This window comes from Hemitrygon akajei, chromosome 29 (genome assembly GCF_048418815.1).
Source record: "Hemitrygon akajei chromosome 29, sHemAka1.3, whole genome shotgun sequence".
NCBI lineage: Eukaryota > Metazoa > Chordata > Chondrichthyes > Myliobatiformes > Dasyatidae > Hemitrygon > Hemitrygon akajei.
In genome coordinates this window covers 25,128,884-25,156,578 of record NC_133152.1, presented here as the reverse complement: position 1 = coordinate 25,156,578, position 27,695 = coordinate 25,128,884, and the positions used below count along the sequence as shown (strand labels likewise).

The 27,695-nt window shown below is 45.2% G+C and overlaps 1 protein-coding gene across 1 annotated transcript in view; it reads left to right on the top strand.

Annotated features, from left to right (window-relative positions):
• pusl1 (pseudouridine synthase like 1) overlaps nucleotides 1-27,695 on the top strand; it is a 95,447-nt gene that overhangs the window by 43,923 nt on the left and 23,829 nt on the right. Inside the window, exons 4-5 of the mRNA XM_073031929.1 lie at nucleotides 6,731-6,880; nucleotides 12,654-12,824. Coding sequence (XP_072888030.1) covers nucleotides 6,731-6,880; nucleotides 12,654-12,824 — 321 coding nt within the window. The remainder of the gene's footprint in view (nucleotides 1-6,730; nucleotides 6,881-12,653; nucleotides 12,825-27,695) is intronic.

Sequence of the window (27,695 nt, the reverse complement as noted above, 5' to 3'; positions counted from 1 at the left end):
GCATGAAACATGGTAAAGCCACTGGACCTGATGAAATTTCAGTGGAAATGATACAAGCTCTAGAAGATCTGGGCATAGATATCCTTCTTGAACTGTTTAATGGCATATATGAGTCTGCTGTATTGCCTGACGATCTCTTGAAATCAGTATTTATAACTCTGCCAAAAATTCCTGGAACTATTGACTGCGAAAATTACAGAACAATCAGTCTTATGAGTCACATAGTAAAGATTTTGTTGAGAATTGTTCTGAGTCGAATTAAAAACAAGTTAAGGCCAGAAACTTCTAAACTGTAATATGGGTTTATTGAGAATAGAGGAACTAGGAACACAATTTTCATACTACGGATGCTTTCAGAAAGGGCAATTGAGTATCAAAATGATGTCTTTTTGTATTTTATTGATTTCACTAAAGCATTTGACAAAGTGCAACATGAAAAATTATTTCAAATTCTTGCAAAACTAAACATTAACGGAAGGGACCAACAACTGCTTCAAAATTTATATTGGAATCAAACGGCGACGGTAAAAATTGATGATAATATAAGCAGTTGGACTAAAATGCAAAGAGGAGTTAGACAGGGATGCGTTGCCTCACCGGAATTATTTAATATCTATAGTGAAATGATTCTCAGAGAAATAAAAGACCTAGATGGGATAAAAATTGGAGGTGTTAACATCAACAATATAAGATATGCAGATGATACCACCCTCATAGCAAGTGCTGCTGAAGGCCTACAAATCCTCCTAGACAAATTAGTACAAACAAGTGCAGATTTTGGTCTAACCATCAACTGTAAAAAAAAAACACAAATGTATGGTAATATCAAAACAGCAGGATACTCCCAACTGCCAATTGTACATCAGTAACCAAGAGATTGAGCAAAGGACCAGCTTTAATTACCTTGGTAGCTTTATATCACAAGATGCTAGAAGTAAAGTAGAAATAAAAAGAAGAATTGCCATTGCCAAAACCAACTTCCAAAAAAGGAAACCCATTTTTACTAACAGACACATTTCTATGACAACAAGGCTTAGGCTACTAAAATGTTACATCTGGTCAGTCTTGCTGTATGCTTCCGAAACATGGACTATAACACCAGAACTCCAAAGAAACTTAGAAGCAACAAAAATGTGGTTTCTTAGAAGAATGCTGAAAATACCATATAGAGATAGGGTAACTAATGAGACAGTACTCCAATGTGCCCATATAAAATGATCTTTAATGAGAACATTAAATGAGAGGAAACTTAAATTCCTGGGCCATGTCATCAGAAAGGGAGAAATAGAATGCCTTAGATTTCAAGGCCATATGCCTGGGAAACGCGGTAGAGGAAGGCAATGAAGAAAATATATGGACACTGTGAAAGAACTAACAGATCTAAATGTGTGAGATATCATTGATGCTGCGAGGGATCGTTCGATGTGGAGAGCCATGATCACCCAAGCGTGTAACGCGCAAGGCACATGAAGAAGAAGACTTTGTTAATAACTCTTTCTCTGTGGTAAATGATCACTGCAAACAATGAGGAGATGAGCGAAAGTGATGCTGACTCGAGGGTCGAGGCGTGCGGGTACGATGCAAAGTCGGGGCGAGGTCGAGGCAGGGTTGGAGCATGCGAAGCGGAGAAAAATCGGAGTGGAAAAGCTTCAGGATCCGTCTATCTAAATTGATCGATCTAAGCACCGGGCCGATTTGGAAAGGTTGGTTCTGGGCCTGTACATGGTGGCCGTGTCCAGGCCCCGAGCACATTGTTGCGACAGGGCCTGGGTCTTAGAGTGAGGAACGACCAGACGTTTGGATGGTTTAAACGTCGGGCCGGTTCTGCTCGCTGCTCTGTGAAGTTTGCTGCACTACGGCGGAGGCTGTGGGCCTGCTCCTGGCCTCGTGTCTATGGACTCACTTTCATTCTGAACTCTGTTGCTTGCTTTCATTGTTTGCATGATTTGTGTTTTTCTTTCGCTCTCTTCTCTCTGCACATTGGATGTTTGTTGGTCTTTGTAATGGGTTCTTTCTGGTTTCTTTGTTTAGTGGCTGCCCGTAAGGTGACAAATCTCAAGGTTGTATAACGTATACACACTTTGATAATAAGTGTACTTTGAATCCTTGATATCCCATTCATCTTAAAAGGAGTTTGATTTAATACAAGCCATTAACAGATGCACAATACTTCACCAATATTTAAGTGTGCATGTGGAGACATGTTATTTAAAATCAGCTGCCTACCTAACTCTGCAAACTGTAAACGCTGAGAATAGACAGAGATTATGAAAAGGCCATGCAGTTACTGTGAGGTGGATCTAACCCTAGACCGTTGCTAGGGTCTTGATATCAGGTCTGAAAGGGCATGAAAAGTACTGGTGTGAAATATGATATTTTAAAATTCTGCTCAAAGACCAGTAAGATTTTAAATATCTAAGAAAAAGAACTACAGATAGATTCCATTTTGAATAATTCAAAGGGCGGAACAGTAAAAGCGTGACTGCATTTGCTCCTGTATTTCTTCATTTTGTGCTGACGAGGTCCTGTGGTGGTGGTTGGAGAAAGGGAATGGGGGATTTGGTGCTAGCTACTGATAAACATTTTAAGCAACAGGCACAGAACGCTGGAGGTGGTCAGAAGGTCAGGCAGCATCTAAGGAAAAGAATAACCAGTCGACATTTCAGGCCGAGACCATTCCTTCTTGCTCATGAAGAAGGGTCCCAGCCTGAAATGTCGACTTGTTTACTCATTTCCACAGATGCTGCCTGACCTGCTGAGGTCCTCCAGCATTTTGTGTGTGTCGCTTTGGATTTCCAGCATCTGCAGACTTTCTCGTGTTTGGTATAAATTTTATGTAGTTTCAACACTAGCGTAGAAGCAGGACTCCGCACTGAGTAGGGAAAACAAAATTTGTGGACAGAAGTTATAGAGAGTAGGTGAGAATTTCACCCAGTTCCAGATACAGTATGCAGAAATGAAGTCTTTGATTCCTATGTCATCTTTCACGATCTTGTATGGGACAAAGAGCTTATGAAATATGGCCACTGTTGTAATGTGGGGAAACTGCATGACATGCTTCCCCCCCCACCCCTTTGTTATCCAGAGAATAGGGGGAAAAAGATTAAGTGTCAAAGCAATATAATAAAATTGCCTATTGCACACTTTTATAAGCAAGTGTGCTGAGGACCAAGTACCAAAAAGAACAATCCGGAAACCAAGGATGAATTAGGAGACTCACTGCCTGCTGAAAAGTCTAGGAATGCAGCGTTCAAATCAGGTGACCTTGATCTTTATCAGAAGTCGAGCTATGATCTCTGTAAAAGCAATCAGGGATACCAAGAGATAATCAGTCCAAAAGCAAGTCCAGACCAGCTGTCTGTTGTGGTACGGCTTACATGCTACAATGGGCTACAGGACAAAGTCAGGCAGCTTTGCTGACCACAGGATATCGCTCCTCAAAGAGCTTAATGCATTCTATACACGCTTTGAACAGAGGGGTTTGGAATGTCACCACCCACACCAAGTGGTCTTCTGGAGAGGGGCCCTGTGATAAGCATCTCCTTGACCACACTCCAGCTTCCACTGGGCCCTGCACAAGTCAGCTGTCAGGGATAATTACAGACATTTTTAAAATCTCTGTGCTTCCACCTGATATGTCCACCTGCTTTAAAAAGGCCACTATCATCCTGGTACAGAAGAAAAACAAGGTAACGTGCCTTAATGACCTACCACCCAGTGACTGTGACATCCACCGTCATGAAGTGCTTTGAGAGACTGGTCATGGCACGCATGAACTCCAGCCTGCCAGACAACCTCGGCCCACTGCCGTTCACCCTCTGCCGAAACAAGTCCATGGCAGATGCTAACTCCCTGGCCCTACACTCTTCTCTGGCGCATCGGGACAGTAAAGGCATCTATGTTTGACTATGCTTTGGATTTCAATACTATAGTACCATAGAAACATAGAAAACCTACAGCACAATACAGGTCCTTCAGCCCACAAAGTTGTGCCGAACATGTCCCTACCTTAGAAATTACTAAGCTTACCTATAGCCTTCTATTTTTCTAAGCTCCATGTACCTATCCAAAAATCTCTTGAAAGACCCTATCGTATCCACCTTCACCACCGTTGCCGGCAGCCCATTCCACACACTCACCACTCTCTGTGTTTAAAAAAAAACTTACCCCTTACCCCAGCACCTTAAACCTGTGTCCTCTTGTGGCAACCATTTCAGCCCTGGGAAAAAGCCTCTGACTATCCACACGATCAATGCCTCTCATCATCTTATTCCAAGCAAGCTCATCTTCAAACTCCTAGACCTGGGACTCGTCACCACCAGTTGCAACTGGATCCTTGACTTCCTGCCGGATAGACAGCAACGTCTCTGTCACAATCATTCTCACCGAGGATGCTCTACAAGGCTGCGTCCTCGCCTCCACCACGATGACCTCAACACCTCCTGATTACCTCAACATTTCTGCCAAGATTAACCTCAACACCTCTGCCACAATCACTCTCACTGATGGCGCTGCACAAGATTGTGTCCTCAGGTCCTACTGTACTCCCAGCCCAGTGACAGGGTGTCAGCTCAGCAACTTTTCCCTCAGTATCAGCAAAACAGAGGAGCTGTCAGGTCACTGACTTCAGGAAGAGGTTAGTGCACATTCCCCTGTTTACATCAATGATACTGAGCTTGAGAAAATTGAGAGCTTCAGGTTTCTAGGAGTGAACGTCACCAGCAGCCCCTCCTGGTCCAACCACACAGATGCCACATCCGAGAAGGCTCACCAACGCCTCAGGAGGGTAAAGAAATTTGGCATGACCTTTCGACCTTCCCCAATTTTTTTTATCGATGCACCACAGAAAGCATTCTGTCCAGATGCATCACAGTGTGGTATGGCAGCCGCCAGGCCCATAACCACAAGAAACTGCATATAGTTGTGGGCGTAGCTCAACACGTCGCGGAAACCAGCCTCCCCTCCCTAGCAAGACGCATAAGATGCTGGAGGAAATCAACAGGCCAGGCAGCACCTATGGAAAAAGAGTACAGTCAATGTTTCGGGCCGAGAAACGTTGACTGCGCTTTTTTTCCATTGACGTTGCCCGGTCTGCTGAGCTCCTCCACCATTTTGTGTGTGTTGCTCAGATTTCCAGCATCTGCAGGCTTTCTCTGGTTTGTGATTCGATCTCCCCTCCATTGACTCTGTGCACACTCCTCGCAGGCTCGGTTAAGCAGCCAGCGTTACCAAGACCCCACCCACCCTGGACATTCCTGCTCTATCCCACTCCTATATGAAGAAAGAACAGTCTGAAAACACTTACCTTCAGGCTGAAGGTCAGCTTCTGTCTTGTCGTTAGAATCCAAGATTGTTTAATGTCATTTCCTGAATACAAGTGTAAAGGAGAACAAAATAATTGTTACTCTGGATCCAATGCAGTATTATCAAACCACAATAAGGTAACAAGCACAATAATAATAATAATAATAATAATAAAACACAATAAATATACAAACGTTTGTAAATAGATGAGATAGCTCATATACAGAGATAGATTGAATGTCCATGAAGTGATGTTAGGCACAGGAGTGTCTGTACATAGGGTGACTCTGACAAGAAATGATGAAGTAGTGGTGGTTGGGGGTGTGGAGGGGTGGGTTAGTGGGTGGGGGTGTTGATCAGCCTCACTGCTTGGGGAAGGTAACTGTTTTTGAGTTTGGTGTTCCTGGTGTGGATGCTACGTGGCCTCGTCCGTGATGAGAGTGGGACAAACAGTCTGTGAGCATGGTGGGCGGGATCCTTCGTGATGTTTGGCCATCTTCTTGCACCTTTCTGCACACTGTCTATATGTCCCTGATGGCGGCTAGTCTGGTGCCGGTGATGTGTTGGGGAGTCTTGACTACCTGTCGTAAACCCTCCCAGTCCGCTGCAGTGCAGTTCCTGTACCATGCTGGTTCGGATGCTCCCTACTGCACATCTGTAGAATGACGTGAGTATAGTTGTGCATAGTGCAGCTCTCTTCAGCCTCCTCAGGAAGGAGAGGTGTTGCTGAGTGTGGGGCTCTGCAAGCTGTGCACTCCTGGGAGTTTGAAACTTCACACAGCTTCCACTGCTGTAACGATGTAAAGAGGAGCGCGAGTGGGGCAAGCTCTCCTGAAGTCAATAGCTATCTCCTTTGTCTTGTTGACATTGAGGAAGAGGCAATTTGCCTGGCATAAGGCCTCGAGCTCTTCCACCTCTTCCCTGTAGGCCATCTCATTGTTATTGGTGGTGAGCCCACCACGGTTGTGTCATCGGCGAACTTGACAATGGGATTATTGGGGTGTTTGGCCTATTATAAGATTATTGAATGGTGATGAGGTAGATTCTTGATCTTGCTATGACCTTGCATCCTGTTCCGAGCTGCACTGCGTTTCTCTGTAGCAGTAACACTTTATTCTCCACTCTGTTTTTGTATAATGAATTGATCTGTGTGAGTGCTATACAAAATGAATTATTCTCTGTAACTTGGTATACGTGACACTAATGAATCAATTTACAGGTTTGGGTGAATGTTGATAATAAAGTATTTGCAGACTCATAAGACACCTGATAGGCTGAAAAGATTTCCAGTTATATGTTTTAACCATCATTAATGTGCTTAAAGTGAATAAATTTAGACTAATTAAAAAACTTTCTGGTGGTCTGTGACTTTGGGTTATTCCCGTTACTAATAAAGATCTTTTTATTAAAAATCGTCTTTCCACAGCATCTTGAAAGCCTTTCGAGTGAGCGACACATTCCACGCTCGCTACTGTGCCCGATCACGGACGTACACCTACCGACTTGTGACGGGATGTGCTCACCATTCTCGTCTTCCGGTGTTTGATCGGAACCTTTGCTGGCCCGTGTCCAGCAGGTGAGTAGAAAGGCCACCCATTCTTTACATTTCCTTTTGTCTGATCGTCCTTGGGCCATAAGGGTGTGTGGAAGGGTGGAAGGACTTGCTAACCCGCTCCTTCCGCAGGTCATAAACAGCCCAGTATGGACAGGAAACTTCACAAGCTCAAGCTAGAATATTAAGTTTTTGTTGACAAAGAACCGCAAGCTTTGATTATAACTTGATAGTGTTCTCACTGTAATTAATATATTACATTGGAGGCTTTGAAACCTCATCTGTCAATGTGACCTCTGACAGTCTGAGTTTCCAAATATTCAAAGCATATCAGGACAATACCCTGTTATCTTCCTTCTCCTTGTCTCCCTGTCTCTCATATTTCCTCTGATTTTTTTCACCAGTCTTTCAGGGCACTTTCCAAAATCCATTCTTCACTGCAAAAAAAATCCATTTTTTTTGCTGTCAGTTACCTCTCTTTCCTTCAATTAACTTGTTTTCTCTTCCCCCCCCCCCATTCTTCAAACTGCAATGTTAACCTTTTATCACAGCAGATGCTGCCTGACCTGCTGAGCGTTGGCAGTGTTTTCTCATTTTTATTTCAGCTTTGCAGCATCTGCGGTGTTTTGATTTTGTACTCCTTTTCTCATCGCCCACGTACCTCCAAGATCGTGCTCTTTTCTCGTTGCTGCCATCAGGTGGAAGGTACAGGAGCTTCAGGACTCACACCACCAGGTGCAGGAACAGTTACTACCCCTCAGCAATCAGACTCTTGAACAAAAGGGGATAACTACAATCACTTGCCCATCCATTGAGATGTTTCCACAACCAATGATTTCACTTTAAGGACTGTTTATCTCATTATCCCATGTTCTCGTTATTTATTGCTATTTATTTATATTTGCATTTACACCGTTTGTTGTCTTCTGCACTATTAAAGTATGGAATTTCAATTATTGATTCAATTTCACTGTAAGTATATTCACAATTTGTTCCTGTGGTTCCTGTGAGTTCCTGAACTCACCCAGGACTTTTAGTGACTGCTGCATCGGGTGGCTTCAGAAGTGGACTTGTCCTCCCCCCGGTGGCCAGTCTGTTTAGCGCACCCTTAAGGAGCCTCACAGCTGTGAACCATTTCCCCCAGCTCTCCCGAGAGAACAGCGTCAATCCAGCCAGTCCTATAGTCTCTGCAAAGCCCAGCTGAAAGTGCACGCGTCCAGATGAATGAGACAGAGAGAAATAATATTTTTCCACGCAAGTGGTAGTTCTGATCTGGAACCTGCTATGCGAGTAAGTGAAAACAAGCTATCCAGGGATTTTAAAAGAGAATTGGATAGACAGTGAGGGAAAATAATTTTCACTGCTCTAAGGAAAGAGCTGGGAAATGGGGCTAACGGTATTGTCTCACTGAAGGCCAATTTGGACTCTATGGGCAAGTGGCCACTTGGTAGAGGCAGATACATCAGGGACATTTAAGAGACTATTAGATAGGTACATGGATGAACGAAAAATGGAGGGCTATGTGGGAGGGAAAGGTTCCATTAATCTCGGAGTAGGTTAGAAGGTTGAATATCGTGGGCTGAAGGGCCTGTACAGTTCTCTTTTCTCGTGTGCCATGGTGATAGCAGGCTGTGGCCCTGGCTAACCCTTTTTAGAATGGGCATACGTTTTCCGGAGGAATGAGGGGTGAATTTCTTGGAGGGTTTGGAAGGGTGAATGCTCAGTGACTCTGTCCCTTCAACGTGATCTTTGCCTAAGAGAGGAGCCCTTATCCATAGTCTAACCAGACCTTCCTGACAAGCGACTGAGGAGTCTTCACTCTGGGTGGGCGTGAATCTTTGGAGCTCTGTAGCTGAGAGAGCTGCAGAGACTCAGCGCTGGGTATAATTGAGGCCTTGATCTTGGACATTATGAGAATAAAGGGACTAAAAAGGTATTTAGCAAGGTGGCCTTCGTCAGTCGGGACATTAAGTATAGGAGTCTGGTCACTATGGGTGATTGGTAAGGCTGCACTTGGAGTACGGTGTACAATTTTTGGTCAACCTGTTAGAGGAAAGATGTGCTTCAACTGGAAAGAGGGCAGGAAGGATTTATGAGGACGTTACTGGACTAGAAGGCCTTATAGAGAGAGGTGGGCAAGACTGGGTCTTTATTCTTTTAACATAGAAGAATGAGGTGACTTTATAAAAGTGTTTAAAATTATGAGAAGAATCAGAATTAGAATCAGGTTTATTATCACCAGCATGTGTCGTGAAATTTGTTAACTTAGCAGCAGCAGTTCAATGCAACACATAATATAGAAGTGGAAAATAGGCAAATCAATTACATGTATTGAATAGATTTTAAAAAATGTGCAAAAAACAGAAATACCGTATATTAAAAAAAGTGAGGTCCAAGGGTTCAATGTCCATTAGGAATCAGGTGGCAGAGGGGAAGAAGCTGTTCCTAAATCACTGAATGTGTGCCTGCAGGCTTCTGTACTTCCTACCTGATGGTAACAGTGAGAAAAGGGCATGTCCTGGGTGCTGGAGGTCCTTAATAATGGACGCTGCCTTTCTGAGACACTGCTCCCTGAAGATGTCCTGGGTACTTTGTAAGATGGAGCTGACTAGATTTACAACCCGCTGCAGCTTCTTTCAGTCCCGTGCAGCAGCCCCTCCCCCCCCCCCCCCCAGACAGTGATGTAGCCTGTCGGAATGCTCTCCATGGTACAACTATAGAAGTTTTTGAGTGTATTTGTTGACATGCCAAATCTCTTCAAACTCCTAATGAAGTATAGCCACTGTCTTGCCTTCTTTATAACGGCATCAATATGTTGGGACCAGGTTAGATCCTCAGAGATCTTGACACCCAGGAACTTGAAACTGCTCACTCTCTCCACTTCTGATCCCTCTATGAGGATTGGTATGTGTTCCTTCGTCTTACCCTTCCCGAAGTCCACAATCAGCTCTTTCATCTACTGACGTTGAGTGCCAGGTTGTTGCTGCACTACTCCACTCCACTAGTTGGCATATCTCACTCCTGTATGCCCTCTTGTCACCACCAGAGATTCTACCAACAATGGTGGTATCATGAGCAAATTTATAGATGGTATTTGAGCCATGCCTAGCCACACAGTCATGGGTATATAGAGAGTAGAGCAGTGGGCTAAGCACACACCCCTGAGTGTTGATCATCAGCGAGGAGGATATGTTACCACAAATACGCACAGACTGTGGTCTTCCGGTTAGGAAGTCGAGGATCCAATTACAGAGGGAGGTACAGAGGCCCAGGTTCTGCAACTTCTCAATCAGGATTGTGGGAATGATGGTGTTAAATGCTGAGCTATAGTCGATGAACAGCATCCTGACATAGGTGTTTGTGTTGTCCAGGTGGTCTAAAGCCGTGTGAAGAGCCATCGAGATTGAGTCTGTCGTTGACCTATTGTGGCGATAGGCAAATTGCAATGGGTCCAGGTCCTTGGTGAGGCAGGAGTTCAGTCTAGTTATGACCAACCTCTCAAAGCATTTCATCACTGTCGATGTGAGTGCTTCTGGGCGATAGTCATTAAGGCAGTTTACATTATTCTTAGGCATTTGTACAATTGTTGCTTTTTTGAAGCAAGTGGGAACTTTCGTCCGTAGCAGTGAGAGGTTGAAAATGTCCTTGAATACTCCCACACAGGTTTTCAGAGCCTTACCAGGTACTCGATCTGGACCTTCCATCTTGTGAGGGTTCACCCTCTTTAAAGACAACCTAAGATTGGCCTCTGAGACAGAGAACACAGGGTCATCTGGTGCAGCAGGGATCTTCACAGCTGTAGTTGTGTTCTCCCTTTCAAAGCGGGCATAGAAGACGTTGAGTTCATCTGATAGTGAAGCATCGTTGCAATTCATGCTATTGGATTTCACTTTGTAGGAAGTAATGTCTTGCAAACCCTGCCAGAGTTGCCGTGCATCCGATGTCACCTCCAACCTCGTTCAAAATTGTCTCTTTGCCATTGAAATAGCCCTCCGCAAATCATACCTGGTTTTCTGGTAAAGGCCTGGGTTGCCAGCCTTGAATGCCACAGATCTAGCCTTCAGCGGACGACGTACCTCCTGGTTCATCCACGAATTGATGAAGTGGATGGTATGGTTACTTACCTTCACATGTACCAAGTGTAAAAATTTACCCTGCATCGTATTCATGTTCCATTTCACTCCCTAGTGTCAGTCACTTCAGCGGCCTTTTCACAATGGGAAGGTATTTGGAGAGTTATTAGCCACGTCAGCAGAAAGGCTCAGAGGCCTGGTTAGGCCTTCCTTCAGCCACTGTTTGGATTCCGTTGCTGCACATTAAGCAAAGTGCTCTTTTATGTTGGCCACACCTTCATCAGGTGGGTGAACCAGAAAGACCATCCAGGGCACTGCTGAAACTGAACCAAGTTTGTGTTGAAATAGTCTATGAGTCAAAATTTCAAAGGTCAAAATTCAAATTTTCAAAAATCAGTGTTTTTCACTTGTTTTTTTGGTTGCTGTTTGCGCGATCTGTCTTTTTTTTGTTGGTTGGGGATTTTGATGTTTATTCTTTGAACAGGTTCCATGGTTTTCTTTGTTTCATGACTGTTTGTGGGAAGACGAATCTCAGGGTTGAACACTGCATACATACTTTGATAATAAATGTACTTTGAATCTTCGAATAAACAACAATTGACCAATGTGTGAAAGAAGACAAACTACAAATACAAATAGTAATAATAACAAACAAACAAATAGATAGATAAGGCAAAATATACAGAATTAAGAGAGGAAATTGAAAGATTTTGGAACATGAACAGGGTATATATTGTACCGATATTAATGTAACCCTCAGGCTCGGCCAGCTCGCGTTCATCCAGGGGAATCAGCCTTCGGCCCTGCCAAACTGGGTAATCACGTTTGTGTGGATGCTGTGTAACGTACCCCTAGTTATAAACCCAGACAGTACACCATGTGCAATTAAATAATAGACTTTATGAATCTTAATCTAAATATAGGATTAGTAATGAAAATAAACCAAAAAAAAGGGGCCCAAAGTCAAAGACCCCCATTGGAGCTCACACAGTAGTCATTCTTCTACCATTGGTCTCCTCCGAGCATCGCCGACCTTCGGACTCTCAGGTCCCAGTCCAATCCGTCCGGTGGTCTATCAGCTCTCTCCACACGCGTCCTCCCTCTTCATCTCTCCTCGACAAAAGACCGCGAAAACCTGGCTCTCAGACACGCAAGAAAGAACAACATTTCTCCCATTGGATAGCCACTGCATTCCAAAGTCCCGTTATCTCCAGTCATAACCCAAACATTGCTGCCACAGAGAAACCATCACCTTAACAGTGGAACATAACATAGAAGCCATTACATTAGCCTTAGCAGTGAAACCTTACGGCGTGTTACACTAATTTCTACAACCATTGTCATCCCAAAGGCACTACACAATTGCATTAAACAATCAGGGCTAACACAGTAACATCTGTGTAAACCTTCAGAAACCCACAACACCAAACACCACTAGAATAGTCCAAAAGTTCCTAGCAATTGACAAATGAACATGCTTGGCTATACCCGCACCTCAGGTTTTACCAGCTTGAACTGAGGAAAAATGAACAATACTGAGAATGTGTTGAAGAGTCCTTGAACTTGAGTCCGTAGGTTGAGTTCAGTGATCAGAATTATCCACACTGGTTCAGGAGCCTGATGGTTGAAAGGTAATGACTGTTCCTGAAAGGTCCTATCTCCAAGAGTGGAGGATATTTAACATACTAGCATTTTCAGTAATTGCTTGTTCTAACCCCATACAGACCTCTGAACATAGATGCCATGAGGGAGACAGCCCAGACGCTGCTGGGCACACATGACTTCAGCACCTTCCGGTCCTTAAGCTCCGAGACTCCCTTCAAATCGCCCCTGAGGACACTGCTTCAGGCCGAGCTCACGCCGGGCTTCAGCATCACGCAGCAGAGCTACCCCAGGTGAGGGACACACACAGTTACTCGCTACTCTCCCCCTCAGCTGGAGAGGAGAGCTCAGGACAGCAGGTGTGAGGGAAAGTTTTAGCCTTGGATCACTGGGGGACTGGGAGCCAGTGAGGTGAGAGCTGGTTCAGGCTGGGCTTTTTTCAGCGGAAGTAGCAGAATTTCCAGTCAGCTGGTCTGTGGGAAGGGAAATGACCAGAGGAACATCACCAATATCAACAGTGTGTTGGGGCAACGTTGAAACATTTTTCATGATGGTCTATAATTTGGGGTCGCTGCTGATTAGTGAGCTAACTTGAACGAGCGTATGAAGATCATCAAGGCTGCCGGTAAAGTATTAAACAAGAGGTGAATATCACCACTGGCCACCAAGATTGAGCAGACTCTGAGACGGGCACCCAAATATTTTATGCAGAGTTTTAATCGTGGCACCATTTCTCGCTGGATGCTGTATTCTGTAGCACTTTCCCCTGCTGCTCAGCTCCCGGGCCCTCAGGTTCGATCCTGACCTCAGTTTTGCTCTTCTGTTTAAAGTTTCTTACCAAGTGGTGGTTGGCATCCATCTGTCTCGAAAGACAATGGGTGATGATGATCGTCATCACAAGTCTGAGTGGAAGGTCTGGAGATCCTGAGATGCCCAGTTGTCAAGGTCCCCTTCTCGGCCTCACCAGGGTGGTCCAAAGGAAAGCTCATGAAGCAATACGTTTGGCACCAGCTTGGCCGCAGGAGCTGCCGGAAGGATGTTCAATGACGTCCAGCCGCCTTAGGGGCTCCACTCCGGATTTGCTGTCTGGGTTTACTCCTGTAGCCTTCGTCTCTCCCGAGGCTGCTCACAAGACAGTAGGATTATTTTACCCATAGCTGGGAGTCTGGTTCACGAGCACCAGGGCATGTCCACACGCTGGTGGGCCTGCGTGCTACGTGTACAGGGGCCAGGCCTCCTCCCGTCCTCGGTAGTTCAGTCCGAGTCTGAAAGGAGTTCAATTTCCATTTGTCACCAGCAAGGAGGCACTACACGAGGCTTGCAGTTGGAGAGGCTGTGTACTGTACTGGCAGGGAGAGACTTACACATTCAGCTCTCCTTTTCGCGAGACTGCTAGCCAGTGGTGGAAGCTGGAAGTGAGAGTGGCAAGGACTGCCCTCTGCACTGCCACACTAGACACGTCACAACAACCACCTTGACACCATTTTACGAAGTAGAAATTAAGATTACATTCAAAATGTGAAGAAGAATTGAACTTGTAATTGACACTGTTCTCGATGAATGAAAGGTCTCTTTAAGGACTGGAGCAATTGATCAGAGTTTTATGGTGAATATGAATTTTGGATCGTCTGTGTCAGCAGTGCTCTGGGTGCATGTGGTCGTGGGGGGGGGGGGGTCTCATTCATCATGTCACTGCCTGGTCACCCACTTCATCCCTGTGTATTATTTTTAACAAGCAGTTTGGTTCACTTCTCCAATTAGTTCACTAAAGCTATATCTGAAAGGTCCACATTGGCAGTCATACCCTCAGCTGTCAGAACTCTCAGCTCTACCCTCAACTTTTCTGCCCCTCTATCTCTCCTCCTCTTATTGTCCTGGTATTTTAGCTGTCCACCGTGACATCTTGGTGTAATTTTTAGCTGGTGTTATACCGAGAACATTTTGGATAATTTTTGTGATGTCAAGGATGGGTGTTAATAGAAAAACAAAGCACTTTAAGTTCTAAACAAGTTCAAGATTCAAGATTGTTTAATGTTATTTCCTGTACATAAATGACAGAGAACAAAATAGTTATTACTCCAGATTCAATGCTGCACAAAAAAAAACAAACATAATAAATATTAATACATAAGCTAGCTGATACACATAGCTGATGTCCGTAAAAGTGACTGACGGAAAATAATAAAGTGGTGGTGGAGATAGTGGGTGGAGGTGTTGATCAGCCTTACTGCTTGGGGAAAGGAACTGCTTTTGAGTCTGGTGGTCCTGCCGTGGATGCTACATAGCCTCCTCCTTGATGGGAGTGGGACAAACCGTCCATGAACAGGGTGGGTGGGATTCTTCATGATGTTACAGGCCGTTTTCCAGCACCTTTCTATATATAGGTCCTTGTTGGCGGGTTGGCTGGTGCCAGAGATGCAGTAGGCAGTTTCAACTACCCATTGTAGATCCTTTCTGCCTGCCACAGTGCAATTTCCCTACCAAGCTTGTTAGGATGCTGTCTATGTAAATAGGGATGTGCAAAGTGAGTAAATACTTTTAAGTTTTGATGTTGGACTGGGACCTTAAAACATTTAAAATTAATTTTATTTGGGGCACCCAAACTGTCCAAAATATGGTGTGGCTGCCAGTCCTTTAACGAGCACATTCATACTAGTGAGGGGATGTAAGAGCTTTAACCTGTTTCTCAAATAGGAATGCTCGTGTTTGGCGTGAGTTCAATTTCTCGCGCGATTTTGTCGATTCAGTGTATTTTGTTGTCTTGTGGCAGCAGTGCAGTGCAAGACATAAATACATAAGTAGTGCAAAAGACGAATAGTGGGAGTGTTCGTAGGTTCATGGACTGTTCAGAAGTCAGATGGCGGAGAGGAAGAAGCTGTTCATAATCATTCAATGTGTGGGTCTTCAGGCTCCTGTACCTCCCTTCTGATGAAAAGAGGGCATGTCCCAGATGGCAGGTGTCTCTATTGATGGATTCCACCTTCCTGACGATGTCCTCAATGGTGGGGAAACGTGTGCCCATGATGGAACTGAATGGGCGTACAACTCTCTGCAGCCTCTTGAATCCCGTGTATTGGAAGCTCCATATCAGACTGTGAGGCAACCAGTCCGAATGGTCTCCACCGTATGACTACAAAATTTGCCAGAGTCTTTGGTGACATACCAAATCTCTTCAAGCTCCTAACGAAGTAGAGCTACTGGTGTGTCCTCTCTGTGATTGCATCAATGTGTTGGGCTCGGGATAGAACCTTTGAGATGCTGACGCCCAGGAGCCTAAAGCTGCTCATCCTTTCCTCCGCTGATCCCTCTCTGAGGACTGGCGAGTGTTTTCCCGACTTCCCCTTCCTGAGGTCCACAGTCAGTTCCTTGATCTCGCTGATGTTGAGCGCGAGGTTGTTGTGACATCACTCAGCCAGCTGATCTGTCCCACTCTTATGTGCCACCTTGTTGCCACCTGAGATTCTAACAACAACAGTGGTGTCATAGGTGAGCAGTTACTCGTGCTTGCAGGATCCCCGTGTTCACTGCTGTCCAGCTGTCTTCAGCGCAAAAGGCGTCCACAACCACTTAGTGACTGAATTGAAGCAGCGTCCATCATCAAAGATCCCTGCCTTTCAGCCATGCCCTCTTTTCATGTCTACCATCAGGCAGATGGTATGGAAACCTCAGGCTCCACCCCACCAGGATCAGGAAAATCAGACCCCTGAACAGGCATGGATAACTTCAATCAGCAGTATGAACTGATTCTACAACCTTCAGATTCACTTCTAAGGATTTTTTATAACTCATGTTGTCAGTTTTATTTTTATTTGCTAAGTTTGCCTTCATTTGCACATTAGTTGTCGGTCAGTCTTTGTTCATGTAGAGTTTTGCATAAATTCTGTTGTATTTTTTCCTGTAAATGCCTGCAAGAAATTGAATCTCGAGGTAGTATATATGTACTTTGATAATAAATTGAACTTTACTTTGAACTGTTGCAAGTCCCATGGGATTTTCTTGTTAATAAGAAAATTTTAAGGAGGACAATGTGCTGTTCTTTCCCTCTCAGGCATGTGTGGATCCAGGAGAACAACAACAGGGGTGATCTTCACTTCCTCTTTGAAATGCTGCAGTTCACTTCATTAGAGATGGCCTTAAATCAAGGGTTCCCATCCTGGGGTCGATGGACCCCTTGCGTAACGTCCACGGCATAAAAAAGGTCGGGGACCCTTGTGTTAAGTGTTGACCTTTCCTGCGATGCCCCTATCCAAAGAAAACAAAACCTCAGCTTGCTCTCCATATGTTACAGCTGCTTTTATTTTGAACAAAGCCCCATCCATTTTCATGGCATGATACCTTGCCAAGATTAATCATTTAAATTTCACAATCCCTGGCAGCTGCGCAACAGAAGTAGGAAAAAAAAGGCTTAAATTTAGAAGGAACATTTTGTGAATCCTGGTGAAGTCACTGCTGTGACATAGGAAAACACAGCAGGCAGTTTGCACATACCAAGGTCCCACAATCAGCATAAGATAGCCCAGTAATGTTGGTAGGGAGAGAAATACTGCAACAAGTACAGGGCAAATTACCCCGCTGTTCTTGGAGCCTCTTCCATAAGACAAGATATTTGGTGATACAGCAATCTGTTAGTTTTTATTTCTGTTTGAGGTTCAACACTCTCTGTATTGGGTCTTGAACCAATGGCTTGCTGTCTCACAGGTCACCAACCAAAACTAAGACTGCTACCTAAAAATATCAAAGCTGTAGCTGGGTGAGAGATGCTTAAGGAGTAGTAAACTGTTTCAGAAATGACTGATGATGGATCTGTATTGGCGCATGGCCTAGTGGATAAGGCATCGGTCTAGTGATCTGAAGGTCACTGGTTCAAGCCTCAGCTGAGGCAGCGTGTTGTGTCCAAGGCACTTAACAACACATTGCTCTGCGTCGACACCGGTGCCAAGCTGCTTGGGTCCTAGTGCCCTTCCTTTGGGCAACATCGGTGGCGTGGAGAGGGGAGACTTGCAGCTTGGGCAACTGCCAGTCTGTCATACAACCCTGCCCAGGCCTGCGCCCTGGAAACCTTCCAAGGTGCAAATCCATGGTCTCACGAGACTAACGGATGCCAAAAAGATGATGGATCCATACTCTGGATTTGTTCTGGTTGCAACTAACGTTAAGACTGTATGACTGCACAATGCACACAAAATGAATCATCTGCAAACGTGGCTTAGTAATAAAAGACACTTGGCAAAGATCAGTCTGCCCGTAAGTACTTTCAATACAGAGTCTGACAAGATCGACACTTGTTCCTCTTGTAAGATAACTTAGCAGAGAAACAGGCCCTTAAGCCCAACTGGTCCATGGTTCCAATCCAAGCCAGTCCCACAGGCCCATATTCCTCTAAGCCTTTCCTATTCATGTACTCCAAACATATGACTTCTACCACCAAGAAGAACGGGGACAGCAGGTTAATGGGAAAGCCATTAATGGGTATCTCTGTCCTTCATTGCAAGTTGGGCGAATTCTTGGATCTTCCCCCCCACAGGACTGTGGGGAGTCTAGAACGACAGCAGTGGTTCAAGATGGTGCTTCACCAATACTGTCTCAAAGGCAATTAGGGATAGGCAATAAATTCAGGTCTTTGGTAAGTAAAACTAATTCACTGTTTCACAAAATTTCACAAAAAAAGACTGTTTCCAACAAGAACTGTGGAGAATCATGTCAAAGTTCGGCTGCCCCGCCAAATTCATTCACATGGCACGCCAGTTCCGTGATGGCATGATGGCCAGGGTGATGGACGGCGGAGAATCCTCTGAGGCATCCCCAGTCACCAATGGCGTCAAACAGGGCTGTGTGCTCGCACCCACACCGTTCAGCATGATGCTTTCTGCCATGCTGAATGATGCCTTCCAGGACAGTGATGCTGGAATCAGCCTCAAGTACAGAGTGGATGGGAAGCTCTTCAACCTGAGGAGGCTTCAAGCTATTACCAAAGTGAAGGAGACTATTCTGAGAGACTTCCTCTCTGCCGATGACTGCGCCCTGTATGCTGGCTCAGAGCCAGAGACGCAAGTCAAATTCTCCACAGCTTGTGACAACTTCGGACTCACCATCAACATCAAACAGACCGAAGTCATGCACCAGCCTGCTCCTCGTGCACCGTACACAGAACCCAAAATCACAGTCAAAGGACAGAAACTACAGGCCATGGACCAGTTTACTTACCGTGGCAGCACCCTCTCCCGAGCAGTGACTATTGTTACGCCTGTGCCCCAACTCTGAGGGGCTGAAGGGTACAAAGTAGCCCCCTCCTTTTTGAGAATCGCAAGATCGCTATTAATTCGGGTCAGGAGACCCAGGAAATGAGAGAGAGACACGCAGAATCCACAAGGGGTTTGGAATGTCCTGGCCCCTCAGCGATACAAAGCCACAGGAAACGGCCATTGTCTCTTGGAGACAGAATTGTGTATTGAGTACTGTGCTATTCATCGAAGCCCTCAGGGAATGACCAATAGTGGGCTAGTTGAGGGATGGCATCATTCCAACCTGATTGACATCTGAGACCCCGTGAGTAAGGATAAAAGAGGGTCTGGGGAACAACCCCTTTAGACGCACCAGGAGAAACGCTAGAAATCCCGTGACAGCGTAATAGCGACAGCCGGTGGAGAGCCCACGTGCGTCCTTTTCCATTTGCCTCGGAATCGGTGGGCCTCACCACGGAAGAACGGCTTTAGCTAAAAGGAGAAACCAGCCCCAATGACATTTCGAAGGATCGACATCATAAAAAGGAAAAACTGGCAAGTTCTAAAAATCCGTCTCTCTCTCTCTCTCTCCAACCAAAAGCTGCAGCCTGAATGAACTTGTGACTTTTATATTTCCATCGGACAATACATTATCCCCTAGACAACGATAGAGCTATGTCTTGTTGATTATTATTATACCCGCGCTTTTAGATTTAGTATTGACGACGTATATTATCTGTATGTTTGCATTGATATTATTTTTGTGTATTTTTATCAATAAATACTGTTAAAAATAGTACCATCAGACTTCAACGGACCTCTCTATCTTTGCTGGTAAGTAACCCAGTTACGGGGTACGTAACACTATTGATACAGAAGTTAACTGCAGAATAGCAAAGGCAAGTTTTGCTTTCGGTAGACTGCGCTCCACTGTATGGGAGTGTCGAGGAATCAGCCCAGCAACAAAACTGAAGGTCTACAGAGCCGTGGTATTCACTACCCTCCTGTATGCCTGTGAAATGTGGACTGTGTGTCGAAGGCATGCAAGACAGCTCAACCATTTCCACATGACTTTTCCTCGCAGAATATTAGGCATCAGATGGCAAGACAAAGCACCAGACACTGAAGTTCTCTCTAGAGCAAGTCTGCCATCAGTCCACACACTGCTGATGAGAGCACAGTCCCGGCGGGCAGGTCGTGTCATCCACATGCCGGATGAGCGCTTACCCAAGCAGCTCCTCTTTGGGGAACTCTCTGCTGGAAGACGCTCGCATGGAGGGCAGAAGAAACGTTACAAAGACACACTAAAGACCTCCCTGAAGTCGCTTGACACAGACACGACCTCCTGGGAAACGCTGGCACAAAACCGCCCTACCTGGCACGGCCTCATCCACAAGGGCTGTCGAGCTTACGAAGCAAGGCGCACGGCTGAAGCACAGCACAGGTGCGAGCTGCGCAAGCCCAGAGCCACCAGCGCAACAACTGCAGTGCCTACACACGTCTGCCCAACATGTGCCAGGACATTCCGTGCCCGAATTGGCCTGACCGGTCATCTTCGGACACACCGCATCCAGTCTCAAAGTGACTAATGGTGTCGAGGTCCTCATCGACGACGATGGACGAGCCAACGTAGATTTTCTGACTGTTTAATTCTGGTTTTCGGGTGCACAAATCCTCATCATTTTTTATTTAGCATAAACCTACATGGTTTGGACCAGGGGTTCCCAACCTTTTTTATGCCCTGGACCTCTACCATTAACCGAGGGGTCCGTGGACCCCAGGTTGAGAACCCATGGTTTCGAAGAAGCCAAATAAAACAGATATATCAGTATATTATTGTGATACAATTATGCAAAATATTGCAACTTACTTGGTCTTCTCTGGGTCAGGTGTCCTCAGTGAGTGAACACTGAAGTAAGGTGCTCTGCCACAATAAAGCTTCTGGCTTCAGTCACCAGGTGACGTGGGAGCAAATTCCTCATGTCACCCAGTTCTGCTGTTTCCTTGCTTTGTTTTGTTCGGCGATTCCAAGGGGCATGAAATAACATCAAATGGAGTGAGCTGACAGATGAGGGTAAGAGGCCACTGGAAGGGGCACCTTCAGGGTAAACGGACAGTGTTGACATAGAGACACTGGAGGCTGCCGGTGCTGGAATCTGGAGGAGGGAGCAATCTGTTGGAGGAACTCAGCAGGTCAGGCAGCGTCTGCGTGAGGAAATGGGATTGTCGGCGCTTTGGGTCAAAACCCTGCATCCATTCTGAGCGGAGAGGCAAGATGGCCCGCATGGAGAGGAGAAGGCGAGAAGCCAGAATGGATTCTGAGGCGATCGATGGACTGAGGAGGGCTGTAAGATGACAAGTAGCTGTCGCCAGGCAGGGGAGATGAGAGGGGGTGGAGCTGGAAGCTTGTGGCGGGTGAGTGACTGATGGAGGCTGGGTAAGAGACAAAGTTAATTGCTTGAGAAAGGGAAGTCAGGTTTGACTAACTTTTTGGTGTTCTTTGAAGGACTAATGTCTGCTGCAGATCGAAGGGAACCATTGGATGAAGTATACATAAATTTCCAGAAGACATTGACAAGATGTCACATCCAAGTCATCACAGAAAGTGAGGGAAGGGGGAAGCCAAGGGTTTTATGTGCCTGAGTGGGAGGGGAATCGATGGATCAAAGAAGGTTTTGCATGGCCTCGATAGGCTGGATATGGGACTATCTGAAACTGAAGGAAACTAAGTCTGTTTATAAATAAGTCACTGGCTATTTAACATGGGATGAGGCAATGTTTCTTTCTCTCAGGAGACTGTTAACCTTTGGAATTTATTTTCTCAAAGTGGAGAGGAAGTGGAGTGAGTGAAAGGTTAGCAGGAGTAGGCAAGAATATGGAGCTGAGGTTACAGCCTTGTCAGCCATGATCTTTTGAAAGGCAGAACAGCTGCAAGGCCCAAGGTGGCCTCCTCCTACACTTGCTCCTAGCTTGTTTATACCATTTTCAACTTAATTACTTGCCCCTTCTTCTCATATCATTTCCTGCACTGTACCCCGGCCATCGTTTTTTACTTTACCCAATGTTGCACTTTCAACTCTGCTGCCAAATCCTCATTACATTCCGGCCTCAGCCTGTTTAGTCAGGGTTTTGCTTTGGGAAATATTTCTCCTGTTTGTGATCTCCTCGTCCTGCAGGAAGTCGCTCACCTTCTGGAGTTGCTGTTCCCACCAGTGGCCTAGGCCAGGCCATATTGTGTTTCAGGAGCTTGGCCTTGAGTGCATGTTCACCGCTCCTGGGCCCAGCTTCTCCCAAAATAAACCAAGTTTCCTCTGACTGCTAAAATCATGCTGAAGTATAAATCATTAATTTACTTAGTTTCCTTGACCTGTCAGCAATAAATTAGTACACTGCTCGATCTAAGCTCAGAATTAATTTATAAAAATTTTATGGATTTAATTTGCTTCTGCTGCCTTCATAAATCTTTTTGCCCTTTGCAAGCAGCTTGCAAATGTTTCAATTAATTATCTTTCTGCCGCTGTTCTGAAATAAGTAAGCCTCTGGGTGTCATCTCCCTGCTACTGGTCTGAGATTGTAACTAAATATATCAAGTTGTGAATTCATTCATAAAATATTTCGTTATTTTCATTTCGTAGATCCAGTCTCTCCCCCCCCCCCCCTCCCCCCCCACACGCTACATGTAAAAAGTGTAAATGAAATTCCGGATATGGCAAAGTAAAATATTCAGTACAGTTTGCTGAGGGAACAACTCTGGTGCTTGCTTCATGTCCTTCTCATTAATCACCCTCTGCTTGTAACCTCTGCTGGCCTCTTGTTTGGAAATATTTCATTTACCAAGCCCTGCCCTGAATTTACGTCTTTTCATAATCCCGCCTCTCCTTTGTGGTCTCCTGCACCCACTTTGATAAGTGTATCCTCCCTTTTATGTTGCCTTCAGTAGCCATTTATTCCAGCTCTCTCCTATTTAATCCTCATGTAGTACCCTACCTACAGATTAATTCCCATTGGGAACACTAATGGGGCTGAGTATCGGCAACAGTCTCTAATTCAGTTCCGCTCGCTGAAGACTTTGTTAAGGTTGTCAGCGTGACTGTAATGGGTCACTCTTCCTGTCTATAGTGGAAATCTTGGGCCCACCAATTCTGCCGTACTTTTTCGATAATCCTAGTCGAAATCAGGTTGTGAGTGTGTGGGGGAGACCCGCCTTTCCAAGATCAAGATGCCAGTCAGTCTTAAGGACTGCCGAGCAGTGGAAAGATGAGACGGCTCATCTGTGTTCATTTAATTGGATTACGTTTCAAACCAGGTTGGATTAAAGGAAGCCAGCAAAGTGCCTTTGATTTTCACAGTATGACATGACTTACAAGTAGACCAGAAAACTGGAGGTGGCACGTTCAGTAAATCTCAATCAGTGGACCTGCGCTGTTCAAATTATTTCCTTCTGAAATTACTGTGTTGGTACAATTGTCCTTGAATTCCATTAGACAAAGTATTAAATTATTACAAGTGCATTTTGCACGGTTCAGTTAATACAATTTCACCATGCATTGATTTTCCTTAAATGATTAATCCCACTCACGGCCGTAATTGCCTATTCTTCTAAAGCATGCGAAATAAATTCCAATGTGACATTTTTATTTTTTGCCGCTGTGCTGATCTTTAATGCGATGGTGAGCATTAAGATGAAACGCAAAAGGACGTTAAAGAGCAGAGCCAGCAGCTGCTTCCATCAGCGCGCTTGCTGTTGCTAGGAAACAGGAGGAAGTGTGTCCGCAGTGGTAATGGTACTTGACAGGCTAGTGTTCTAGAGCAACGGTGCTTGTTATGTATTTAGGCAGGAGTTAAGCAATCCATTATTTAGCAATCTACAGGCCAAAGCAGGAATAAACAGTCATCAGAACTTCGGAGAGAAATGCATCAGGTATGTTCCTCACAAGTGGTCAGTGCCCCATTACATCGGTCATCCTGATTACATCGTCTCTGAGCTGCTTTATCTTGTTATGAGACAAGTCCATTTCAGTCAAAAGCCTGACTTCACATATAGAAGTGCAGGATTCTGACAGGGGCAGGGGATTTGTCGGAACTTTCGATGGTTTTAATCACAAGGGAATGAGATGAGTGAAAGAGGACGCACAGCTTGTCCAAGCTCAGCTATCTGGAGTTAAGTCATTCGCTGCAGCCGACTCCTTTGGCTGTTTGAGGCCGCGGGCTTCAAGAAGTTCTTGTGGTTGGTTCCGAGGTCTTCGTGTCCTTTCCCTCTTGGGAAAGCAATCTACTCATCCGTTTTGATGCTGCTTCAGTTTTTGTCCCTACCTCGTCCGATCATGGAATCCTCCTTATTTTTGGAAGTGGCCAAACCGCATTGGGGCGGTCTACTGCCCGGCGCTGTGGGAGAAACTTCACCCAGGCCGTTTGAGTCGAAGGCCAAGTAGAGCCAGCAGCGGCAGTCGCTGAGGAGGGGTGATCAACCCTGTCACCATTTAGAAAATTTCCAGTGACCACTTCCATCCATATCACAACAAAATGCCCCATGACTCAAACAAGCATGTAATGCAGAGGGTCAATAGCTTAGTCAACTTCTTCTTCAGCTGTCCGTTAATGTCAATGTTGACTGAGGCCTGGGCAAGGTTGTATGGAAGACTGGCAGTTGCCCATGCTGCAAGCATCCCCTCTCCACACCACTGGTGTTGTCCAAGGGAAGGGCACTAGGCCAGTACAGCTTGGCACTGGTGTCGTCGCAGAGCAATGTGTGGTTAGGTGCCTTGCTCAAGGACACAACACACTGCCTCAGCTGAGGCTTGAACTAGCGACCTTCAGATCACTAGACCAACACCTTAGCCACTTGGCCACGGCCTCACTTAGTCAATACGGGAATCTTAAAGGTAGAGAAAATCAGGGAGGGAAAGAGAGAGAGTTCTGTAATTTGGGATCATGGTAACTAAAGGCAACGGAGCAGTTAAACTTGGCATGAACAAGAGGTTGGAATCCAACTTGTGTTGTGCTGATACCTCAGAAGGTGTCAGAGCGGGAAAGGGTGCAGAGGTAGAGAGGACTGAAGCCATGGGGGAACTATTAAAAAGAAGACAATGATAACTGAAACTGTTCAAATATTCTCAAGGTCACTTTAGGGGAAATAGTTGATAAAGGTTTTTAAAAATGTAATTACTTGGATACATTTGAAAGGCATAATGTGTTTGGGACCTATATTGGGGCACAAAAGTCAATGTCTCCCATGTATCTGCAGGTTAGATGTTCCTGCAGTGTTTACGTACGTTATCACTGTGAATTGCATTGTAAAGCATAGTGCATGATCAACCCTTATTTCCATGCCTGGTTCACACATCTTGTGTTTTATTTCATTGCTCTGCTTTCTTCCCTTGCATCTGTGCCAACCACTTGTCCTTGGCATGTATGGCATGCACCCCAGTAATTACTGGCAACTGTTTAAAGGCACCAATGACACTGAAATTCCTTTGGCTCAACCGGAGCTTTTTCCCATGTAGTTTCCTTCTGGGTTTGCTTCTCCTCCCACTCCTTTCACCAGTCCTACACTGTGTTGCCTTTATGGCATTTGTTTAGTTTATAATATTTTCGCTTTAGTAATTCGTTTGTTAGCATTTTCTAGTTAAAGTTAGGATTGTTTAAAGTAAATTCGTTGTCTGTGATATATCGCGGCATGCGATGACGTCACACCCGGTTTCGCCGCGTCTTGTGGGAAAATACCGGTTTGGAGAAACAGGAAGGAGGGGGCTCACACGTGCAGGATCAGCGCAAGAAAAGTTTTCTTTCTACGCACTAGAAACATCAGTGAAGCAACACTGTAAGTTCATGAGATAATCGATGTGCTGAATTAAAAATGTTAACGCTGATTCTGTTAAAAGTAATGACGGTTGATAAGGTTTATGTTTTTGTTAGTTAAAGAGTTGCGGATAGTTTGTGTTGAAGTGTATTTAAAGCAGTCAATGGCGTAGGTAGATTCTGACTGTATGTTGCACTTTAATGTAATGTAGTTGTTGTAGTTTTACTTTTGCAAGTATTTACGATGTAAATGTGATATCAAGAAGGAAACAAATACTGTATACATTTTGTATTGTTTTATCAACAGTTTTCACCATACGTTAATGTGGAAGAGTGAACAGTAAACGGTTAATCTTACTGCGATCCTGTTTTCATTGACTACGGTTTACCTCAGTGTTTAGTTCAGAGTTCTCTTACACCTGAGCGAGAACACTACATACACATTCACTTTACTGTCCTCCCCGCTGCATTGGGAGTTAATTGAGAATCCTTGTGAAGACTACCCCATTGGAAAATGTATGTATCTCGGTCGATAGAGGAGATGTACATTTAAATAACTAATACATATGATGTGTGTATATTATAAATGTGTGGACGAATAGGAGCTTTGAAAAGTAACATGATGGTCAACTGTAAAATCTAAAATTTAATGCTGTTTTGAAGTGTTTCATTCCTTTACAGGAGGCAACTGTCAAAGAAAGCTACCTGCAGGTCCACATATCACTTTTTAAACCTTATCAACACCGTGAGTCCTGATTAAGGGGTTTGCAGGGTCTCCAGTGTGTATAGTTAGCACAGTAACCTCGATGGCGTGATACACAGGCTGTGGCCTTCGGGCGATGATGAGGGAGCATCTTCTGCAGGTGGGATTGTTTCAGCTGGAAACCTCTGCCAGAAATCCAATGGGACTCAACAACCCTGAGCCATGGAGCAGGGAAGAAAGGCACCTTCAGCAGGGTCCCTGAAGGCGAGAAAAAGATGGCAGTTTCCAATAACTGGTGGCTTCTCTCTCACCTTGGGTGGTGCAGCAGTAGGTCTACAGCAGGCATTCCCAACCTGGGGTCAATGTACCCCTCAGTTAATGGTAGGAGTCCATAGCGTAAAGAAGTTTGGGAACTCCCTGGTCTACGGTCCCCGTGGGTGAGTTAGTGAGATTAGGAGAGGAAGGTCAAAGACCTTAAGCTTCCATTTAACGTGGATATTCTTGTTCCTTGCGCATGCTACTTCAGAGCAGTCTCTTTACAAAGTTTCAAGGTACATTTATTATCAACGAATGTGTAAATTACACAACTTTTTGAGACTTGTCTGCCTACGGGCAGCCACAAGGCGAGAAACCCAAAAGAACCCAATTAGAAAAAATAAAGACCAACACCCGATGTGCAAAGAAAGGGGAAGGAAAAACACAAATCCTGCAAATGATAGAAGCGAGCAACAACGTTCAGAATGAAATTGAGTCCTTAGACCCGAAGGCTCGGTATTAGTCCGTTATATTAACGGGCTCGTTGCCTCAGCACCATGGAGAGAGGAGTGAACATCACGGGAGAGCGAGCAATGTCTTTCCAGTCTGTCTGGGCCGCTGTTTAAATTGTCCAAATAGTGCGTGGTCCCTCGCATGAGGACCCGGGCCCCGGCGCAGCGGAAACGCAGTGTTCCTAGGACCGCGCCGCCCAGCGACGTGCTCCAGGCCCAAAGCCGCTCTCGGTTCCTCCAAATCGGCTTGGCGCCCAGGGCGATCCAAACCTCGCACCCGGGCTAGTTGTACGGGCATCAGAACTCCTCTGCCTCGACTTCACAGGTATGAAAACAGCCAGCAATCTCTGTTTTAACATGATGGAAACATAGGTGCATCATCAGCTCTTTATTCCTGGTCTACCATAGTGTACAATCGTGGCTGATCCTCCATCTCACTACCATGAGCTGCCTAGAGCAGCTTGCAAAGAGTCCAGCGCCATCTTACACCATTTGACCGTCATAGGTTCTCACAGATGTGCTGTAGAAAGTGTCCTATCTGGTTGAATCGCAGCTTGGTGCTACAACTGCTGTGCCCAAATCGGCAAGAAATTGCGGAGAGTTGTTGAATGCAGCTCAGTCCATCTCAAACACCAGCTTCCCCTCCACAGACACTGCCTGCACTTCTCACGGCGT